The 18,995-nt window shown below is 38.0% G+C and overlaps 1 protein-coding gene across 1 annotated transcript in view; it reads right to left on the bottom strand.

Annotated features, from left to right (window-relative positions):
* Positions 1–18,995, bottom strand: part of TUBGCP3 (tubulin gamma complex component 3) — a 48,502-nt gene that overhangs the window by 23,040 nt on the left and 6,467 nt on the right. The window contains exons 2-7 of the mRNA XM_058824960.1: positions 14,790–14,897; positions 12,931–12,998; positions 10,345–10,422; positions 9,510–9,727; positions 5,863–6,035; positions 2,989–3,107 (exon numbers count right to left, since the gene is read on the bottom strand). Of these exons, the coding sequence (XP_058680943.1) occupies positions 2,989–3,107; positions 5,863–6,035; positions 9,510–9,727; positions 10,345–10,422; positions 12,931–12,998; positions 14,790–14,897 (764 nt within the window). The remainder of the gene's footprint in view (positions 1–2,988; positions 3,108–5,862; positions 6,036–9,509; positions 9,728–10,344; positions 10,423–12,930; positions 12,999–14,789; positions 14,898–18,995) is intronic.

The following is an 18,995-nucleotide window of genomic DNA, read 5'->3' as shown; positions in this document are numbered from 1 at the left end:
AGATACTGCAGAAAAGCAAACAACCATGTAATAAGCATTATATTTATACACATGTGCATTGAAAAGGCAGCAGCAACAAACTACTGGCAACTTTGAGACCTTCTCTTATGGAAATCTTAATATAACAGTATTCATACACTCTTTTTATATCAGGCAATTATGGCAATAACAAAATGGTCTTCAGAAAAAAGGAAGAAACCTGCACTTTCATGTTGCAATATCAGCCTCTTTATCTTATCCTGACAACCAGCAAGACTGAAAATACGAGTGTTGAAACAGAGGTGTTAATGACTGAAACTAATGAAAAAGCTTTGACAAAATAATTAGTAATTGCTACATGTGAAAGAACCCTTCAATAGAAAATAAATGACCCAATGCCTGACTAAGCATCAGGAACCAAGATTAAGTCCAGATTTTTGAAGTTATTTAATCATATGTCCTTCTGAACCCTTCTAGGCTGTTTCTGGTTTTCTTCTACTATCTCACTAACCTTGCAAGCCTGCCTTAGTCCCAACACCCTATCTGGCTACCACTACTACTTTCATCTGAATCAGCACATTTCTTCCTCTAATTTACCAACAGATAAGACACTTCCCACTTGAGATTTTCTTCTTCCACATTTCACCATATTACTCAAGAACACTACCATCAAATATTCAAAATGTCATTGAATAAAAATCCCCAATCTGACCGATAATACAAACCACGGGACAGAGACTGACTTCTACCCACAGCAGCTGGGCCTATCCCACCTCTACAGGCAATGTTAACTGTGACAGTCAGCTGGAACAGTCAAAACCAAAGCAAGGAGTTGTTCCAAGAAGTTAAACTGCCAAAGAAGTAGAAATCAATCCCCTTCATTAAACCTTTTAGTTAACAGTACAGGCATTCTCCAATATAACAATTAGTGTCAGAGTGTGTTATCCACACCAGTGTGGGCTTGAAACAGGCTGCAGCATTTGGTTGTAAGACCACAGTTCAGTCCCTAGCCCTCTTGTTTACCCACAGAGGTACAGCTTTAACTTCTTGAACAACTTCTGTAGGGTAAATTCCAGCCCAAACAAGCATAATTAGACACAGAAACCCTGCCCACAGCTAAAACCAAAGAGATGACATAAGAACTACTTAAAATTCTGCAAGTACAGTGCTTGGCAAACACTGAGCACAACACACATCTGCTGGAATTAAATGAGGAACAAGCAAAATTGGCTTGGTGTTATTACATTTGTATGCCTTAGATCAAATCAGAAGCTGCTAGCTTATATGGTGCTGAATGTCACCACCAGACCTAATATTAACACTAAGATTAGGAAACATTTCAGCAAGAATAGCACCTTAGAAGGTGTGCTTCTTTCTGGAAAAAAAAAACCCAACAACCCAGACTGTGTACAATGAGATTGCCATCTGAGGGAGAGCTACATGCTCTAACTACTATTTTACCTAATGTGCAGTAACACAGCCAGAGGAGGTATGAGCTTGGTCCTCCTTGCTTGTCAGAAGTTCCAGCTGCAGCTCTGGTGGGTCAGATAATCTCACCTTCACTGGGTCCAGTAGCTCAGACCAAGTACAAGTAAGGAAGAATGGAAGACGACTGATTTCACAAAAATAACTGAAGACAGGGCTCTCAGGCAAAGATTATTCAGCTGGCTTGTGGTCAGTAATTAAAGTCCCTGAATTACAAGTCCCAAGTAAAACAGCTTCTGACCTCAAACCAGCCTATTGGATATGAAAGCTACACAGAAAACCAATGAACCCATTGCCAATTTTGTAATCACTGACTAAGTTCTCTTCACATTCCCATAGAAAAATATACTATGCTACCCTTCTTTTGCTACATATAATCCCATATATAGAATATAATTTACTCAGTGAAGGTGCTAAGGAATTACAAACTTTGCATCATCTACAGGTGGATGTTTATTAAGAATCTGTTAATTACTAAGATTTAACAGGATTTAAGTTTTTCCATTTATCCCTTCATTAAGCAGCTGTAAGTGTCATTGTAAAGTTATGGTGAACAACTACAACATTTTACTACTATCATGAAGGAAAATGGGAAATTAGCTCAGGTATCAACATTAGGACCCATCTACCATGATCTTGGCACATGAAATGGCCCAGAAGTAATTTCCCCACCATTTAAGGACTATGTAATATTGTCATAGTAGAAAGTTTTTAGTATAAGTAAAAATTTAAAGTGTTGTCTTTCCATCTGAATATAAAAACCAATTAGTAGAAACTGAGCTCTGAAACTGTACTGTCTAAATACTGAATGTGAAGATACTAAAGCAACTAGCACCATTCTTTGTTCTTTTGGGTCAGCTGCCCCAATCACACTCTTGGGGTTTTTGTGAATTGCACACAGGCGTAACACCTCACCACCTTAAAGCAAAGTCTCTCAGGCATCTCTCCTATTCTTTTGTCCCTTATTCAATGTCTTCATTCAAATTCACATGAGACCTTTCTTCAGTTCTACCACCAGTCCTTTCTTTTCTGGGTCACCTGCATCTGATCACTTATAACTGTAACCAGGCCCATAACAACAAGTGGCTAGCATCCACTCCATATCACAGGCTGTTAAACTTAATCTAATAAGAATGCAGTAAAATGCCTGCATCTGCTTTATGTTAATTCTTATACACTGGAGAGGAAAAATGTTGACAGAAGTCCTCAAAGCCGTAACTTACGAGTCCTTCTATTGGATTAAGAGTTGGGAGACTATTCACATCTTGTGAAATGCTACATTTTCTGCCTGGCACCTGATCTACCCAATCAACTCTCAACTACTAATGTTGAAACTACTCTGTTGTATTAACAAAAGAACCCCAAAAACAAAACAAACAAAACCAGCAAAAAACAAAACAAAACAGCTGGTAGAGGGAATATAGATTTGTAATAATATTTTAACTATTTTACATGTTTCTCACAGCTATTTTTCCCCTATATTATTTTCTGTTCACATATGAAATACAAGTCATCATACAGTACCTTTCCCTCCACTTTATAGCAATTTTCAGAATTGCACATTTTGATGTTTTTGCCATCTATTCCCTGGAAGACATATAAAACATCTCTTACAAGATTTGCTTCCGTTATTTCAACAGAACCTAGAAAGGAAAAAAACCAAAAATAAAACAAGTATTTAGATTTTTTGAGACAATAAGTTTTGATTATAACTTTGAAGAACTATTTAGATACATAGCCAAAAAAACCCCAAACTATAAAAAAATATGCTGGGCTTGTAACTGGTAAAGAAACATTTCAGGTCCTCTCAGTCTGACAGGAAAGCCCAAGATTGGCTTTACCTGCCTCTAATGCCACCTGTGGTTCTCCCAGAGCAGTCAGTCTGCATGGCACAGGGCATGTCCTATTTTAACTGACACACTGGCCAGTTTTTAAACCTGGTTATCTCTTGATACAGCACCAGTGCAAGTTCTGAGGGAAGCACCACAGTAACTTTATCTTTCTTTGAACAAACAGTTCAAGTTGGAATAGACTTCTAGAATAATCTCTTCTACATTCACCTAGAAAAAGAACAGTTAATCCAGAAGGAAGGACTGCTTGTTTCATAATGGCTTTCAATTACATATGCCACTGCTCAGTGAGAAGACTGATCAAATCAGACTGCATAACAGCCATGGAGCTAGAAAATATTTAAGTGTGAAGTTTGCTTCTGGTTCTTATCTCTAGTCAGAGGGTAGATTGTGTTAGAGATGCAAGATATTTATGAATTTAAAGGCAACATAAAATCAAAAAAGGCATTGTGTAGGCCATTGAATCTATCCCCACCTTTTCTGGGCAAACTGTCACCACATGCCTTTGTAAATTTATTTAGGATTTCAAGAATTAAACAATTTTAACAACAACTATCCAGAAACTGAGATGATACAATTTGCTTCTCCCAGTTTAGACAGTACTCTTACTCTTGTCAGTTTGCCTCCCCAACAATCCATTTTCCCAGAAAAAATCCAAGAAAAATTAAAATCTACTCTTATTTCAGTGTAAGTAGTCTTCAATTTAAGACACCATTTAAAATTCAGTCTCCCCACATAACAATAAGATGTGCATGACTGTAGGTTGTCCTTCTTAGGAACTTGTAGTGAAATGGTGAAAGATTCAAGTCCACATTTCTTTCATTGATAAATAATACGACAAGTATTAACATCAGCCATACAATGTGCCTTTTTATACTCTGTGTGTGGATGTAAGAGTAAGAAAATTTCAAAATAAAAAAAATAAAAACAAGCAACTTTAGGAGAAAAAATTAATTACAGGAATTCAATATTCATAGAAATGTATCATCTTGACAATAGACTTTATATTCTGAATGCAGTCCTACTTCCATTTCTACACCAGCAAGTGAATACATTTAAGACAACTGTCAGTCCTTATACCCATCCCACACAGGAACCAAAATCACAGCTGCTGGCTGACTCAACAGAAGAAGTATTGCTTTTTATAGCAATCAGTATAATATATTAAGAGGCAGTGCTAGATTTTGTTTTTCTATTTCTCTTTCCTATGCTTTTTCCTACTCCTTTTTCTACTTTTCCTTTTTTCTATTTTTGTATATATTAAATCTATTACATACATAAAACACATATTTACATTATACGAATATAATGTGTATATCTGTATAAATATGTGTTTATGTATAATGTACACACACACATCTTCTTGCATACAACAGTCTTGTTAATTAGGTTCTAAATGTCAAATATTGCCCTCAGATACACCAGTACAACTCTGATCTATAAGCCACTGCTTTGTACACTGCTACGCAGAGATGCAGAGGCTGGCAGACAGGCCATATTATAGTTCCTTAATATCCACACTTACTTGAAGAGAAGTTAAAAACAACCAAAACCAAAACACCACAAACAAAAGCCTGCATCGCTTATCTTCCTTTGTCAGAGAATAATGGTGCTATGGGATGACAACATCTGCCATCAGCTCACTTATTCAGAACTTACTTTTACAGTAAGAGTTAGCACAGAGATCACCTGTTTAAACAATTCCTCCTCAGTTGCACTTGTGTAAATGCAGAATAGATCCTCTAGACATCAGTTTCAGGTTTACACACACTTAATCGTGGATGTAAATTAGCAATATTAGGAATTTAGGAAGAAATTCTTTACTGTGAGGGCTGATAAGGCACTGGAACAGGTTGCCCAGAGAAGGTGTGGATGCCCCATCCCTGTAAGTGTTCAAAGATTCTCTGGAAGGCTCTTGAGCAACCTGATCTAGTGGAAGGTGTCCCTGTCCACAGCAGGAGAGTTGGAACAAGATCATCTTTAAGGTACCGTCCAACTCAAACCATTCTGTGATTTCATGAGTCTATATTAATTTTTTTTTTATTTTATTGACAATATTTTATGTCACTTGTTCTAAATACAACCACTGTAAAGAGTATGCTAATCTAAAGAAGAAAGTATATTCCAGTTCACATTTCCAAGTTCTGAAAGACACAGAACCACAAACAGATGAGCATTTCAACAAGTTCTGTTTACTGAGCTCTCTTTCTGACTCAAAAAACAGTAGCATCTTCTGATCATCAAAAGAATGATCATTGCTCACACATCACAATCACTTAACGATGACAAACACTGGAATGAACTCAGTATTTTAAGAGGACCAGAACACAATCCAACTAACCAGTGCAAAAAGAAATTAACAACCAGCCAAAGAGACTGTGGTCAAATACACTAGTCTTGCATATTTGCTTCTATCCTTCTATTAAGCCCATTCTAGAAAAACACCCTTCAAAAAATCAACATGCTATGATCCCAAAATAAAAGATAATGGAGGATATAGATAACAACTGTAAAAAACCTTCTCTTTAACAAATACATCTTTGCTCACCACTTGTGTCCCCTTCTCGCCTGGACCTCGGCACAGCACGAGAGACAGCATTTGGGAAGCCTTTTGAGGTAGTGCTTTGTAAGGAAGGCTGGCTTGCAGTCAAAGTCCATGCAAGACGTGAACCCAGCTGCTGACGGAGGCAATCTCCAACACCTGCAGCTTGATAGGATTGTCTACAAGGATAAAAGGGAAAAACACCTTTAAAAACTTTCATTTTATACCCATTTCATAGAGTGGAGTGACGTAAATTTTGAAAGATGCCCCAAGTTTTTTGCAGATGTTTTGTTGGGGAAGGGTAGTGGTGATTTAATAACAGAACCTTAAAAAAGGGTAGAGAACACAAAAGCAATTTTTTTCCTGTAAGCCTACATTTTCAAAAAAAGCCCCCAACTGTAGAAAAGGGAAGTGTAAGTTTGACATACATGATTTTATATCAAAGATTAACTGTGATGAAATGTGTAATTATACTGAAATAGGTTAAAAGTGAAGATACTATAAACATAATAAACATAGTCATAGTAGAGGAACCTCAATATTTAAGTTTTGTTATTAACTGAAGATGTAGTTACACGTCAAAGAACTAAAAGAAAATAGAGAAAGAGAAGACAGCTCATTTTTCAGCTACTCTACTCTTTCAGATAGTTTCTATCAAGTGCCTGAAGATGTTATCAAGGAAGGACTATCCAGGCAAGTTCCAATTTCACCTCCTTTCAAACTTGTCAATTTTTTTCACAAAGAAAGTCTTAACCGTGAAAGAACATCACATTGGCCAAGCTCCAGTTGTCCAGGACCTCTCTGGTTAGCCAGGGCTGATTAAATGATGGCCAGGATCTTGGTGAGCCATCCAGTCCCACACACTTGTGAGCATCTAAGTGGGTCAACAGGTCCCTAGATTACAGTAGGTCCACACCTGCCCCCTGTCCACACCTGCCAGCCCAGGAGGCCACCCATCCTGAGAACAACCGGCCTCAGGGCTGAAGACTGAGCTCTGCTGTGTTTAGCACTAGTAAGGCCTCGGAGTACAGCATTGAATTTTGGCTGTTCAAAAGAATATAACTCTAGAAAAAAAGAAAAATGGGTATAAAGAGAAGTTCAGGAGGAATTAAACTTACAGAAAGCTTTAATTTGGGTTCTTCAACTCAGACTACAGGACTAAAGAGCACAGTGAAATTGCAATAAAATGGAACAGTATGAGCAGGTCAGAACAAGAATATGCCAGGAAGAGGGTAGGTTCTGCTGATATTTTTAAGCAAGGAGATATAAGAAATAACCTCACTGACATATCTTTCTACATTGTATCAGTATTATACAATGATTGAGGCTAGAAGTGACCTCTGGAGATCACCTCCTACAAGCCCTCTGATCAAAGCAGATCAACTACAGAAGGCTAGCTGGTACACTGCTCAAGTCATATTTTTAATATTTTCAAGCACAGAGACTACACAACCTCTCTGGGCAACCCATGTCAGTGTTTCACAATATGCCCCTACTCAAACATACATCCCCATCTTAATGCAAAAATGTGGGTTTTTTTCCTTTTTGATTATCTGTGATTCACAACTCACATATTTTGCCAGTTACTACTTGTTCTTTCCCTGACCCAAAAGAGTCTGGCTCAGTCTTCTTATGCCCCTTGTAATACCATTACATAGGTAAGATGTAATCAGGACTTTTCTTCTCCAGGCTGAACAACTCCAGGTCTGCCTCAGCTTTCCCTCACATGACAGATGCCTCAACCCCTTAAATAGTTTTGGGCTTCTTTCCCCAGACTCCTTCTTCCAGCCTGTCTACATCTTTTCTTTGTACTATAACTGGACTCAGCATTTCAGATGTCCTCATCAGTACTGAGCAGTGAGAAGTTTTATTTCCCTCACCCTTCTGGTGATGTCCCTCACAACATAGCCAAGTAGGCTCTTAGCCTTCTTCACCGCACATTGCACACTCATCTTCAACTTGGTGCCTACCAGGAATCCCAGGACATTTTCTGCAAAGCTGCTTTGCAATCAGTCAGCACACAGTATGTACTGACGCATGGAATTATTCCTTCCCAGGTACAGGACTCTAAACTTCAGCAGGTTCCTGTGAGCCTGTTTCTGGAGCCCACTGAATCCCTCTGAGAAGCAGGTTAACAACCTCCTTTAACAACCACTCCTCCCAGCTTTGTATCATCTGCAAAGATGCCAAAGACTCACTCTGTCCCATCAGGTGGGATGAAGGATGCAGCTTCTGGTTATACCATTAGGGACTGGGTTCCAAGTGGACTTTGTGCCACTGATGATAATCCTTTTGAGTCTAGCAGGTTCAGCTCACCTCACTGTCACCTTACCTAGTCCATATTTTTTTAAGTCTGTCAATAAGGCTGTCACAGGTAGACAGCATTAAAAGTCTTAGTAAGGTTGAAATAAGCAACCATGAGCAACCAAAGGCATGCTTTCCCCTTGTTCACCAAATCAGTCATCTCATCATAGAAAGCTGTAAGATTGGTCAAGCATGCCTTTCTGAATTCTGTGCTGACTGCTCCTAGTCCCCCCCTTCTTGTCCATCACATGTCTGGACATGCTTTCAGAACAACAAGGACTTTCCCAAGGGTCTCAGTGTGCTGCACTGACTTGACCAGCACAAAGGCAAAGCAAGCACCAAGTACCTCCACTTTTTCAATATCTGCCACCTAAGTCCATGCCCCTTGAACAGGGGCCCGTGTTTTCTCTAGCCTTCCTTAACTGCTTATGTAGTGGCAGAAATAGCTGCTGTTTCCCTTCATGCACCTTGACAGATGAACCTCTAGGTCAGTTTAGGATTTCATTGCAGCCACTCTGCCCCTGGATGCTCCTTTTGCACCTGGCCCTGCTTCCATCTTTTGTACACTTGTTTATATGTGAGTTATGTCAGAAACAACTTGTTTCTCCATGTAGGGCTTCTGCCACTTTTAATTCCTCCTTGCCCATTTCTTTCTGAAGCTTGCAGGAGGTGATCCTTGAATACGAACCTTCATTCTAGTCCAGCAGTGAACCAGATGATCATTGTAGCCCCCTTCAAACAGAAATATCCTATTCTGTTCTCTCCTTAATCCCTCTTTCCTCCAGGGCAGCCTCTCAGGGAATCTTTCCAAGAAGATCCCACAAGAGCTCCAAGTCTCCTACCCTGAAGTCCAGGGATGAAATACTGCTTTTTACCATGCTTCCACTTCCAGAATGCTGAACTACATCATCTTATCACTCCTGCAGTATTGTATTTGTAAAGCCTATTAATAACAATAAAATTCAGTTCTGTCAGCACTAATTCCATAATATGAATTTAATAATTCCTGTCAAGCACACTCTACTAAAAAATATGTCTTCAACTCAAAAAAAGCTTTGATCCTTTCTGAACATTCATCTTGTGATTTCATGTTTGTTTCACAACTCTTGGGGGCAGGAAAGAAAATTAGGAGACAAGAAGATAGTGATTTAAAATGGACACATTTGGACAGCCATTTATGGCTTCATATGATCATATGCCAGCACCTGATATTTTGAACTGTTCAGCTCAGAACTTAGTTTCTCTTCACCTAAAGTGGAATTTCCATTTCCAATGGCATACAAAAACAGAGGATGAAGGAAAGAAAAAATGCAAGTCTTCTCCAAACCTATCTGCAAGGTGAAATTTACCCTGGAATGAGTGACTGTGGAGTTGGAGTTGGCCCATTTAGGGCATAGAGGCTGATGCTGCTGATCCCACTGCTCCCCATGCTGCAGGAACTCTGGGCAGACTGAGCACTGCGGTCCTGGTAATTCAATGGAAGGGTCTGAGGCCTGGCATAGTAATAAGGGGTTGAGTGAGCATCCCGTGGCAATGCTTGAGCAAAAAGCGTGGGGTAACTTGACACCTGAAAAGAAAAGGATTTGAAAAGGGAGGAATAATAAAAAAAAAAAAAGTGGGAATTGCTTTAAGTTACATCTTCAGTTAATAGAAGTGTAATATCAACAACACAAGAAATATTTGAAGACCGTGTTTGCACAAAGAAAAATTTGCTGATGCAATTATCATGACAAAAAAGTGCCTTACAGTGAGCAACAGTACTTTAGCAACACAACTTCTTTTTGCCTGCAAATCATCATTACCAAGAGCTGCAAAAAGCACTTTGGTGCCAGCAGCGCTGCAACTGCATTTTGCTTTCCCTACTCCATTTAAAACTCATTATCACATGAGCAGACATCACACCACCAAGCAGAAAATAAACATAAAAACCACCCTTCTAATACACTCACAGCTTCAGTTACACATGTTGGACAGCTCATATTTTTACATTTATGTAGTGTAAGAAAACTACACCAAATATTACAGATACTTAACAAGTGTTTTCTCCCTTTCAGCCTCACATACAGATATCATGAAAACAACCTTGAGGTATTGCTCAAGTCTGGATAATGATTCTTGAAGACGTCTCAAATAAGTGACACACATTTCCTATTTCTCAGAAGCAACAAAAATATCCTCACCTACCTTGTTAGACTGTTTACGTGGATCTTCACTAAGGCTAAGCAGGAGGTAGAGTATTGACCATTTGTTTTTCAAAATGCCCTTCAAAGAAAAATGAAGACAAACATAAATAAGTTCAACTCTTGATAAGAACAAAGTCTTAATTATCCAACCATGCATGTAAATAAACTTTCCAGATAAATATGATTAACTCAGAGCCACATTTTTTGAATAAATTGGGAATGTGCAGTGCAGCCTCTGTATTGCTAATTTTATGAATTTTTCCACTGTGTTCAAATCATGAATTCTCACCTGCTCTGAGATCAGCAAGCAGGCTGAATTTAAAATTCATAGCTACTAAGAATGAGGTTTATACAGAGTTGAACTGTTACCAGCATTCCCACACACTCTCACCACTTAAAACATCTCAGATGCAGCCATTAATTTAACCTAAATGTGAAAAAGGAAAACTCTTAGTGAAGTTCTAAGCAAGGAACTATCTTTTCTCCTTTCTCCCCACCACTCTCCTTTACAGGGAGGCCTTGAAAGTGAGGGTTTTGATTTCTGTTACTTTAAATGCCATTTAAGAGAGCTACCAATTTTTAATAACTTAAGACAGATATTGTTAATATGAAACTTGAGGAATACACAATATAGTCTTTAGCAAACAGACACACACAGACTTTTAGAATAAGACTGTCTGCAGTTTTAGATCTCAGCAGAAGGCTGCCCAACCTCAGCTAAAGTCCAAGCTATAGAGTACTTTAAAATGAAAGCAAGCACTAAAATGATTTATTTTAAATATGCATGTTCCTAGATATGCTACTCCACAGTTCTATGACACTAACACTCGCACCTGAATTTACCAGGGACATAGAACCTTATGATGGACATTAGGCTGAGTCAAAGCAACTTCTACAAATTCCCTCACAATATTGATCAGTCTGTGATCTGCAACACTGAGCAATGCTGAATATAAAGCAAATTTGAGTCATATCAAGATTCAACACAGACTCCATCTCTTATGAAGCAACATAATTTACTAAAGCTCTATATTTTTACATAAAAGGAGACATTCTATATTATTATGTAGAGCACACTTCTATTATCTTCTGCTTTAATCTCAAGAACAAATAACAAGTAGAGATACTGCATCTGCTGCAAGTAACTAATACAGCAACTGATAAACAAGTGGTGAAGAAGGAGCAGCAAGTGCTTCTTCTACTGGCCAGGACAGAATAAATCCAAGTGCTTCAAGATAAGTGGTTTGCTCAACTGGCAGGCTGCCATAAAAAAAAAGCACTGACCTCCTTTCCTGTTTGGAGTAATAGATGAAACAAAGTTAAAACAGATTCACCTGCACTTTTTTCCCCCTCCCAACTGCTTTCAAGAAAAATGTTGGAAGAAGAGCCTAATTGATTCAGAAAACATATAGCCCTTTAAGCCCTTCCTTATGCTCATAGGAAAAGGAAATGATTGTACACCATTAGTAATAAACCTAACAGCAGATTGAATAATAATTGGTTGTGTGAATTTTAAAAAAGCCATTATACTATTTCACATACACAAGATGCTAGCAGAGGCAAAAAAAAGGTTAGAAGAATCTTAAATGTTTGAGGAGGCAGTAAAATACAAGGAGATAGCTTGCATTAGATTCAGAAGAATAAGCAAACATATAACACAGGCAAGGCATTTTGTTCCAAAGATTAGTCATCATGCTCTGCATCACTTTGCTTGTCAAATGGCAATGCAGTACATGAGCTACAGACACGTTACACAAAGTCTGTATTAAGAGCTGTCTGCAAATCAGTGCTCTGCTGTACAAAGCAGTGCAATTAATACACAAACCTACAGGATGCTGAAACCAGGACAACTCACTCAGTAACAAGTCCAAACACTAACAAAGTAAAGGGTGAGTCAAGTATGGAAGAGGGGAGGAAGAGAACCAAGTTCTGTCTAGTCATACTCCCCACAGAATACCTTTGTTGTAATCTTAATCTTAGCATTATCATGTTAAAGGTTTTCCACACACTAACATCTTTAGTGAGAATATTAGCATGCAGCGTTCTTTGATTAACACTGGTGTTAGAGCCATCCAAGTCAGCAAGCACTTAACCTTCAACATTAAAAGACCTGGAGCACTTAAACATTCAAATGCGTGAGAATATTAGATTAGTAAAATCAATACACTGCAAGGCATTTCTGTAAAACAAATTATGAGAAAATTCATCAATTTTACATATAAAATGATCCCTTTATTTTTATAGAGTCCCTTTCTTCATATGAAGTACCTCTTCACATAACTTGAATCAAATACTAAAAACAGAGCTAGGGTTGAGAGGCATCTCTAGAAGTTGCCTGGTCCAAACCCCCAGTTCAAAGCTGGGTCATCTACAGCAGGTTGCCCATGACTGTGTCCAGTCAGGTTTTGATTTGTCTCTAAGGATGAAGACTCCACAACTTTCCAAGGCAAGCTGTTCAAATATTTAACCATCCTCCCAGAAAAAAATACTGTTCATGACCTGAGCACTCTCCAAAACAACTCCAACATGAGAAGAATGCTTATGAGTGCTTTCAGTTTCTTTACTCTTTACACACTTATTAAACTACCTGTGAACCGAGCTTTCTGTAGAGTTCTGAAAACAAAGCAGCATCTGCTTCCCTTCTTTGTCGCACAACTATTAAAAAAGAAAAAGTAGATTAAAAATTTGAAAGAAGTGTAACAGTCATGTCTTAACATATACTCGAGGTAAATTATAAAATGCAACCAAGAAAGCTTCATGATGCTGGACTGTTTCATTGTATTTACTTAAACACTGTTTTCACCTTATCTGCATTCCAGCCCTAAGAATTCTTGCAATGCAAGTGACCAATACAAGTACCTGCTTTTCTTAACCCAATCAAACTATACATTTTTTGTCCTGGTAAAGTCTAGTCTGCCATTCAGTAGATTTAGGGACCTAAGGGACTGAAGACACAATTGAAAGTAGATAATCATTAAAGAATGCTATAAAAACTACATGTAATTGCTCCAAAACTAGAGTGTAATTGTTTCTATTTTAGGCAATAAAATCAAGGATAAAAGTAGTAATGCCATTTACTGCAAGTCAGGCAGAATTCCAGGGTCACACAACTCTCATGTATTACAAAAATAATAAATCAATGCCAGTTACAGAAGTACCTTCTCAGAGGAGACACATCTTCCAACTAAGATTTCTTAAAAAGCTATGTTGCATCAGAAAGAGTCATGTTCAAAGAAAACCAGGACAAAGACATCTGAAGAAACTTCAGTGATAAGAAAAATAGCTATTAAGTGTTAGAAATGTTAATTAGCATCAAATGTCACTGGTAAGTACACTTTGCCAAGAAAGGCATTACTTGTATGGTACCTCCAAAATAAATGTAAAGTTGGAAGGACATATATCCAGCTAAAGTTTGGGACGAGGATGAGGAAGACAGTCCTCTTCAGAAAACTGGCAACAGGCCCAAGGAATACATGCTGTGCTGTCTACAAAGTAGCCAAAGTATGGCAGAAAGTCTATATTGTAGATTTCAGTGTTTTGGAGTTGTAGCTAGAGGAATTCTAAAGGGCTTATTTGTCTGTCAGCAAGCCACGGAAGCTCTGCATTAGCAAACAATACACGTGGACCTTAAACCAGTTATAACCACTGACGCCAGTTATCCTAATTCAATCTCTGAATATTCAAAGCTCAAATATCAAGTTTTCATTTCATTAGTACAATTCAAGTAATTGTTTCTGGACATGCTACTGCGTAGCAGAATCTGCTGAAAGCAGTATTTGGCTTTTCAAGAAGAATTCATCACATTCCCTTTGGATACACACAGTGCAATATGTGACTCAGAGCAGCAGAGAGCACAATGGAATGGAACATGGAACACATGGAGCACAATGGAAATGCAACATCCCTTACAAAGTCATGGTCTGATTTTGTTTTTAAGAAGGTGGTGGCAGAAAACTTGTAGAAAAACTGAAGGCAAGTCAGGTAAGTCACAAGCCATTCCATCCCAGGATGCTCATTCAGCAAGTTTCACACAGGTGCTCATGAAGTTAATTGTGCCAACATGCAATATTCCTGAAGTGCACATCTCAAAAATATCAGTCTTTTACTCTTCTAAGAAGAACTATGAATTCATAATTTCCAAGTACTGTTAAGGTGAATGGAGCACAGTATTAATTGTTCTTTGTCTTCACAGTGGCTAAGATACAAAGCAGCAAGGAAAGTTTAAGTTGAGCATTCAGAAAAATCTGAGCTGTGAATACAAATAGCCACTCAGGAATATTTACTAGGAAATTAATGGCATTTACATCATGAGATTTTCAGGAAGAAAGCATTAATAATAGATTAGATAACTATCTGTGAGGCAAAGCTGTCCCCTTTTCAGAGAAATAACCTGATTAACTTCAAAAAGAACTTTGTGTTTCTAAGAAAGAAACAAGATGCACTTACGTTCTTTCTTGATTTTCTCTGCTACAAGAAATTCATCACGCTCAACAGTGGGAGCAAAATTGCTTCCAATAACTCTCACGGCATACTGAAACTGTTGGGCTGCATCAGCTGAAAGAAAAAGAAAATTCTCTCAGTTAAGTAGAATGCTACAGTTCTATTAAAACTAATTTCAAAAAAAGTGAGACATGAGATTACATTGCTATGTCTGAAAGCAGTAAAAACATACCCGGCTTAGATCTGATAACGTTGTGCTGCAGTTCTCAGGCCCACTTCTAACCAGAGGGCAGGATAGCGCAGTTTATCACAGCATTAATGTGATATTTCAAACACACTCACCTGTACACACTCCACAAATAACTGCATCAAACTTTGTGAGTAAGCCCTTCCTATTCTGAGCTGAAAGAGATACTTAGGTCTATCCAGTTACTCAAGAGCATGTGCACATTTAACTGGCTCTGCCCCTGCCATGGACAGAAATGCTGTGGGACCTGGCACGCAGACACACAGTTCAGCTCACACACCACAGCAATACACTCATGTTCATCACCTACCCGTGGATCTTCACTCAGATATCCACAACAGTGCTTTTACCAGTTTGCATCTTGGTTTGGTTTTGTTTAAAACAGTTTGAATGGCTTCACCATTTGGTTCAAAGCCAGCTCAGATATATCAGCATCACATCCCCATGAATAATGTGTATGCTAACACAGAGGTCACAAATCAGTGACCTCCTTCCACTGCTTCTTCCTAATGCAGTAATTCTGGTTTTAATCTTGTTGTTAAACAGCACTGTTTGAGTGCAAGTATCTTGCTTTCTGGGAAAACTAAGAGTCTGGTAACACCAAGATAGGGCCAGGTCAGTGTTAATGCTTCTACAGCATAATCATATTCCTGTTTATCAACCTGAAAATCAAACAATAAGCCTACAGACATGTCAAGTGCCCTCATAAAAGGTCAGACAGATTTTTAATCCTTATCTAGAAACAACTGTAATAACACAAAAAAACATCCAAGCGTGCTTGCCACACTTGAATCTTTTTACTTTGGGAAAGAAACCCATCTAAGCAATGCCGGATATTGTCTGTTCTGTAGATAACAATCATGTGTGCAAATGCATCACAGCCTCCTGTGTTTTATATAGTCAGTTGAGCAATCAGCTCTCAGGGAAAACTGCCAAGTAATGCAGCAAAGGTTCAGCCAAGGATGCTGGTCAGGACAAATATGTACAAAAGGAACAGAAAAATGAAATAAGGTAAAGGACCACTAGAAGATTAGAATATTTTAAGCATTTATCATCTCTTAACTAATTAACTAATATCTACAATTAGAAAAAAAATCACTTTGGAGATACTAGGAGTCAAATATTGATTAAATGCATTAAAATCTTCAAAAATTTATGGAAAGAGGTTTGAAATTTGAAAATCACAATGTGCTAGATTGCGTTTGAATGCTCCACATTCTTCCTGTATGTCCATTTTATACTGTCATGTACTACAAATGTCATCCACCGGTCCAACTCCATCGGAATATAACTAGAACAGCAAGCATTAACCAATTCACACAAAGAAATACCTCACACAACCAGGAAAACAGTCTGCTCAGACAAAATCATTAACATTGAACAGTATTTGACAATACTGGCCTACAGAAGGAACAAGAGTATTGTTCTATTGTCAGAGAAGAAAATGCCACTATTACTGTATGGCCACAAATGTCTATGACAAATGCCTCCTCTACTGTTAGACTAAGCAACCTTTCAACTGCAATAAGGTTTTGAAAATACAAATAGAAAAATTTAATAGTCCAGCTACCAATGAACTAGGTGTGAAGAGTTAAGCATGAGGAAGCATTTCTGTGTAATTCTAAAGTTTAATGCATGTCATAACAGAACCCAAGATTTCAAGAAGTATTCTGCATGGCAAATTAAAGCTGGCACTAAGTTATCCCAAACAGCCTATGTTCCATTAATTCCTCAACTATGTACTTGGCAGCAGATAGGAAAGGGGCAAGCTTTTCCTGTAATGGGGAAGTTTTAAGGCAAATCTGTTACATCTGTAACAACCTTCTATTTCAACACCAACTACAGCAAGACTAGTGAAAGCACTGAAACTTAGTACAGCCTTTTCCATACTGCCCTAACAAGGCATCTGAGAAAGATCTCTAATTGAAAGATTATAATTCCATCCAAAAAATCCTGGTTTTTAACCTGTTGCACTACTGAAAACATGGAAAATTATCTGTTCTTTATACATTGCTGATTTGCATCAGCAATTCAACAGCTTTGTAGCAAGACTGGTTTTTTATTTTATTTAATTCAGATTTTCATGTTTTATTCATATCAAGTCCAGCTTCCTTTTTACAAACTAAATTCCCTGCTGTGGGTGTTTCTTCAGCAGATTATTTCTTTCTCATAAATTCATAAAATAACTTCAGTACCTAAAATGATTAAACATAACTAAATGCAGATGTGTCAGTATAATAAAATTTCACACAGCTTATAACTAACAGGCACATCTAATTCCCTCCTCAAAGAGTCATCATTATGACAGCAGACATACTTTAAATATACAGCCATCTATCTATTTGAACATCCTTCATCAGAAAATGATTACAGCATGACTCTGTTACATAACAGCAAGCTCAATATATCTGATGCAGCTGTCTGAAGGCTAAAGGGGTAGAACAACATTGATCACTGATTTCCAGAGGTCTGATCAGAGCAGAGACAGCCACTTCTCCTCAGACTAGATCCCTTAAGGAATACACACAAAATTAATGACTCTGATAAGCAGCAGTTCTCACAGCTGAACAGAGAACTGTCACTTGTGAATCACAAGAAAAAACATGAAAATTTAAAAACTGTCTCCTTTGAACAAAAGCAACCTATCAATCCTACAAAGATCTGTATTCCACACAGCCATTCAAACTTTCCTACAATGCAGTATTAGAATTGAATTACTTCAAAAGCCAGGTAACAGCACTTTAAAGCTGAAGAAAATACAAGTGTAGCACATGAAAAAAAATACACAGAAGCGATGCACAGAAAGAGTCTGGTTGTAAAGAAAGCAAGGAGAAATTGGACTAAAGATAAAATTTAAAGATAAAATTTCTTCCCAAGACAAAGATATAATTAGCCAATTATTACTTGCAAGAAAGCAGCATTTCAGAGGACGTGCTGAAATTCAGCAAGATTTTGCTATAAAGAAGCTTCTAGCATTACCTATAATTCTAGGGAAGTGAACTGAAATTCACTTTATACTCTTACATATTTCTTTAAATAAGGTTGGTTATTGGTCAATTAAGTTTCCAAAAGTGGGCAGGGAGAAATCCTGAAAAATCTAAGTAGTAATTGAAACTGTTTTTCCAAATCATTGTGAGAAATTGTTTCCTGAAAAGAAGACACTTGATTATTTAAATACATCTAGAAACAATTTCTAAACTATAGGATCATGCTAAACAAAGTTTAGCTAAACCATTTTCTTTCTTTCTTGAATGACTTCAAAGATTAGCAAACTCTCCAGTCAGCTATCCATGATCCCAGACAACCATTTTCCTTAAACACAAATACAAAATTATTGTGAAACAATTACACTCTAAACTGCATTCAGTGCTGTAGGAATGGCGCCGGCCAGGGAAAAATTATTGCTGCAAACTACTTCAGATACAGATGCTGCCAAAAAACACATATTAAAGAAAAAAAAAACCCAAACAACAAATTTCTTTCCTCTAACAGTGTTTGTTGCAAAATTAAGCCAGGAAGAAAAGCTGTAAAACTTCTCACCTTCTCAGACATACCATGAGTACATAGGATGTTTGCCAAGACAGCACTGCTGCTCTATCTCCTCTGTTTTACTCATATCAGATGTTCTACATTACTATGAAGTATTACCTGGGGGGAAGGGCAATTGCATTAACACTGCATATAATGATAAATTAGAAGACTAATTTTGTTCTTCAGGAGAATCTACATGCATTGTGAGCAAAACTGCTTGTTCCTGTAGAAAACACTGGGTTTGAAATGTGCAGTTCTAGGCCCAGCCTGGTTATGACATGCAAGGTGCTGCACTGGCTTGAGGCAACCCCAGGCACAACTGCAGACAGGCAGAACGCATTGAGAGCAGCCCTGCACAGAAGGACTTGGGAGTTCTCATGGATGAAAAGCTGGACATGAGGCAGCAACGTGTGCTTGCAGCCCAGAAGGCCTGA

This window comes from Ammospiza caudacuta, chromosome 2 (genome assembly GCF_027887145.1).
Source record: "Ammospiza caudacuta isolate bAmmCau1 chromosome 2, bAmmCau1.pri, whole genome shotgun sequence".
NCBI lineage: Eukaryota > Metazoa > Chordata > Aves > Passeriformes > Passerellidae > Ammospiza > Ammospiza caudacuta.
Note: the sequence above shows the minus strand (reverse complement) of the source record. Positions and strands in the feature narration are given on the sequence as shown.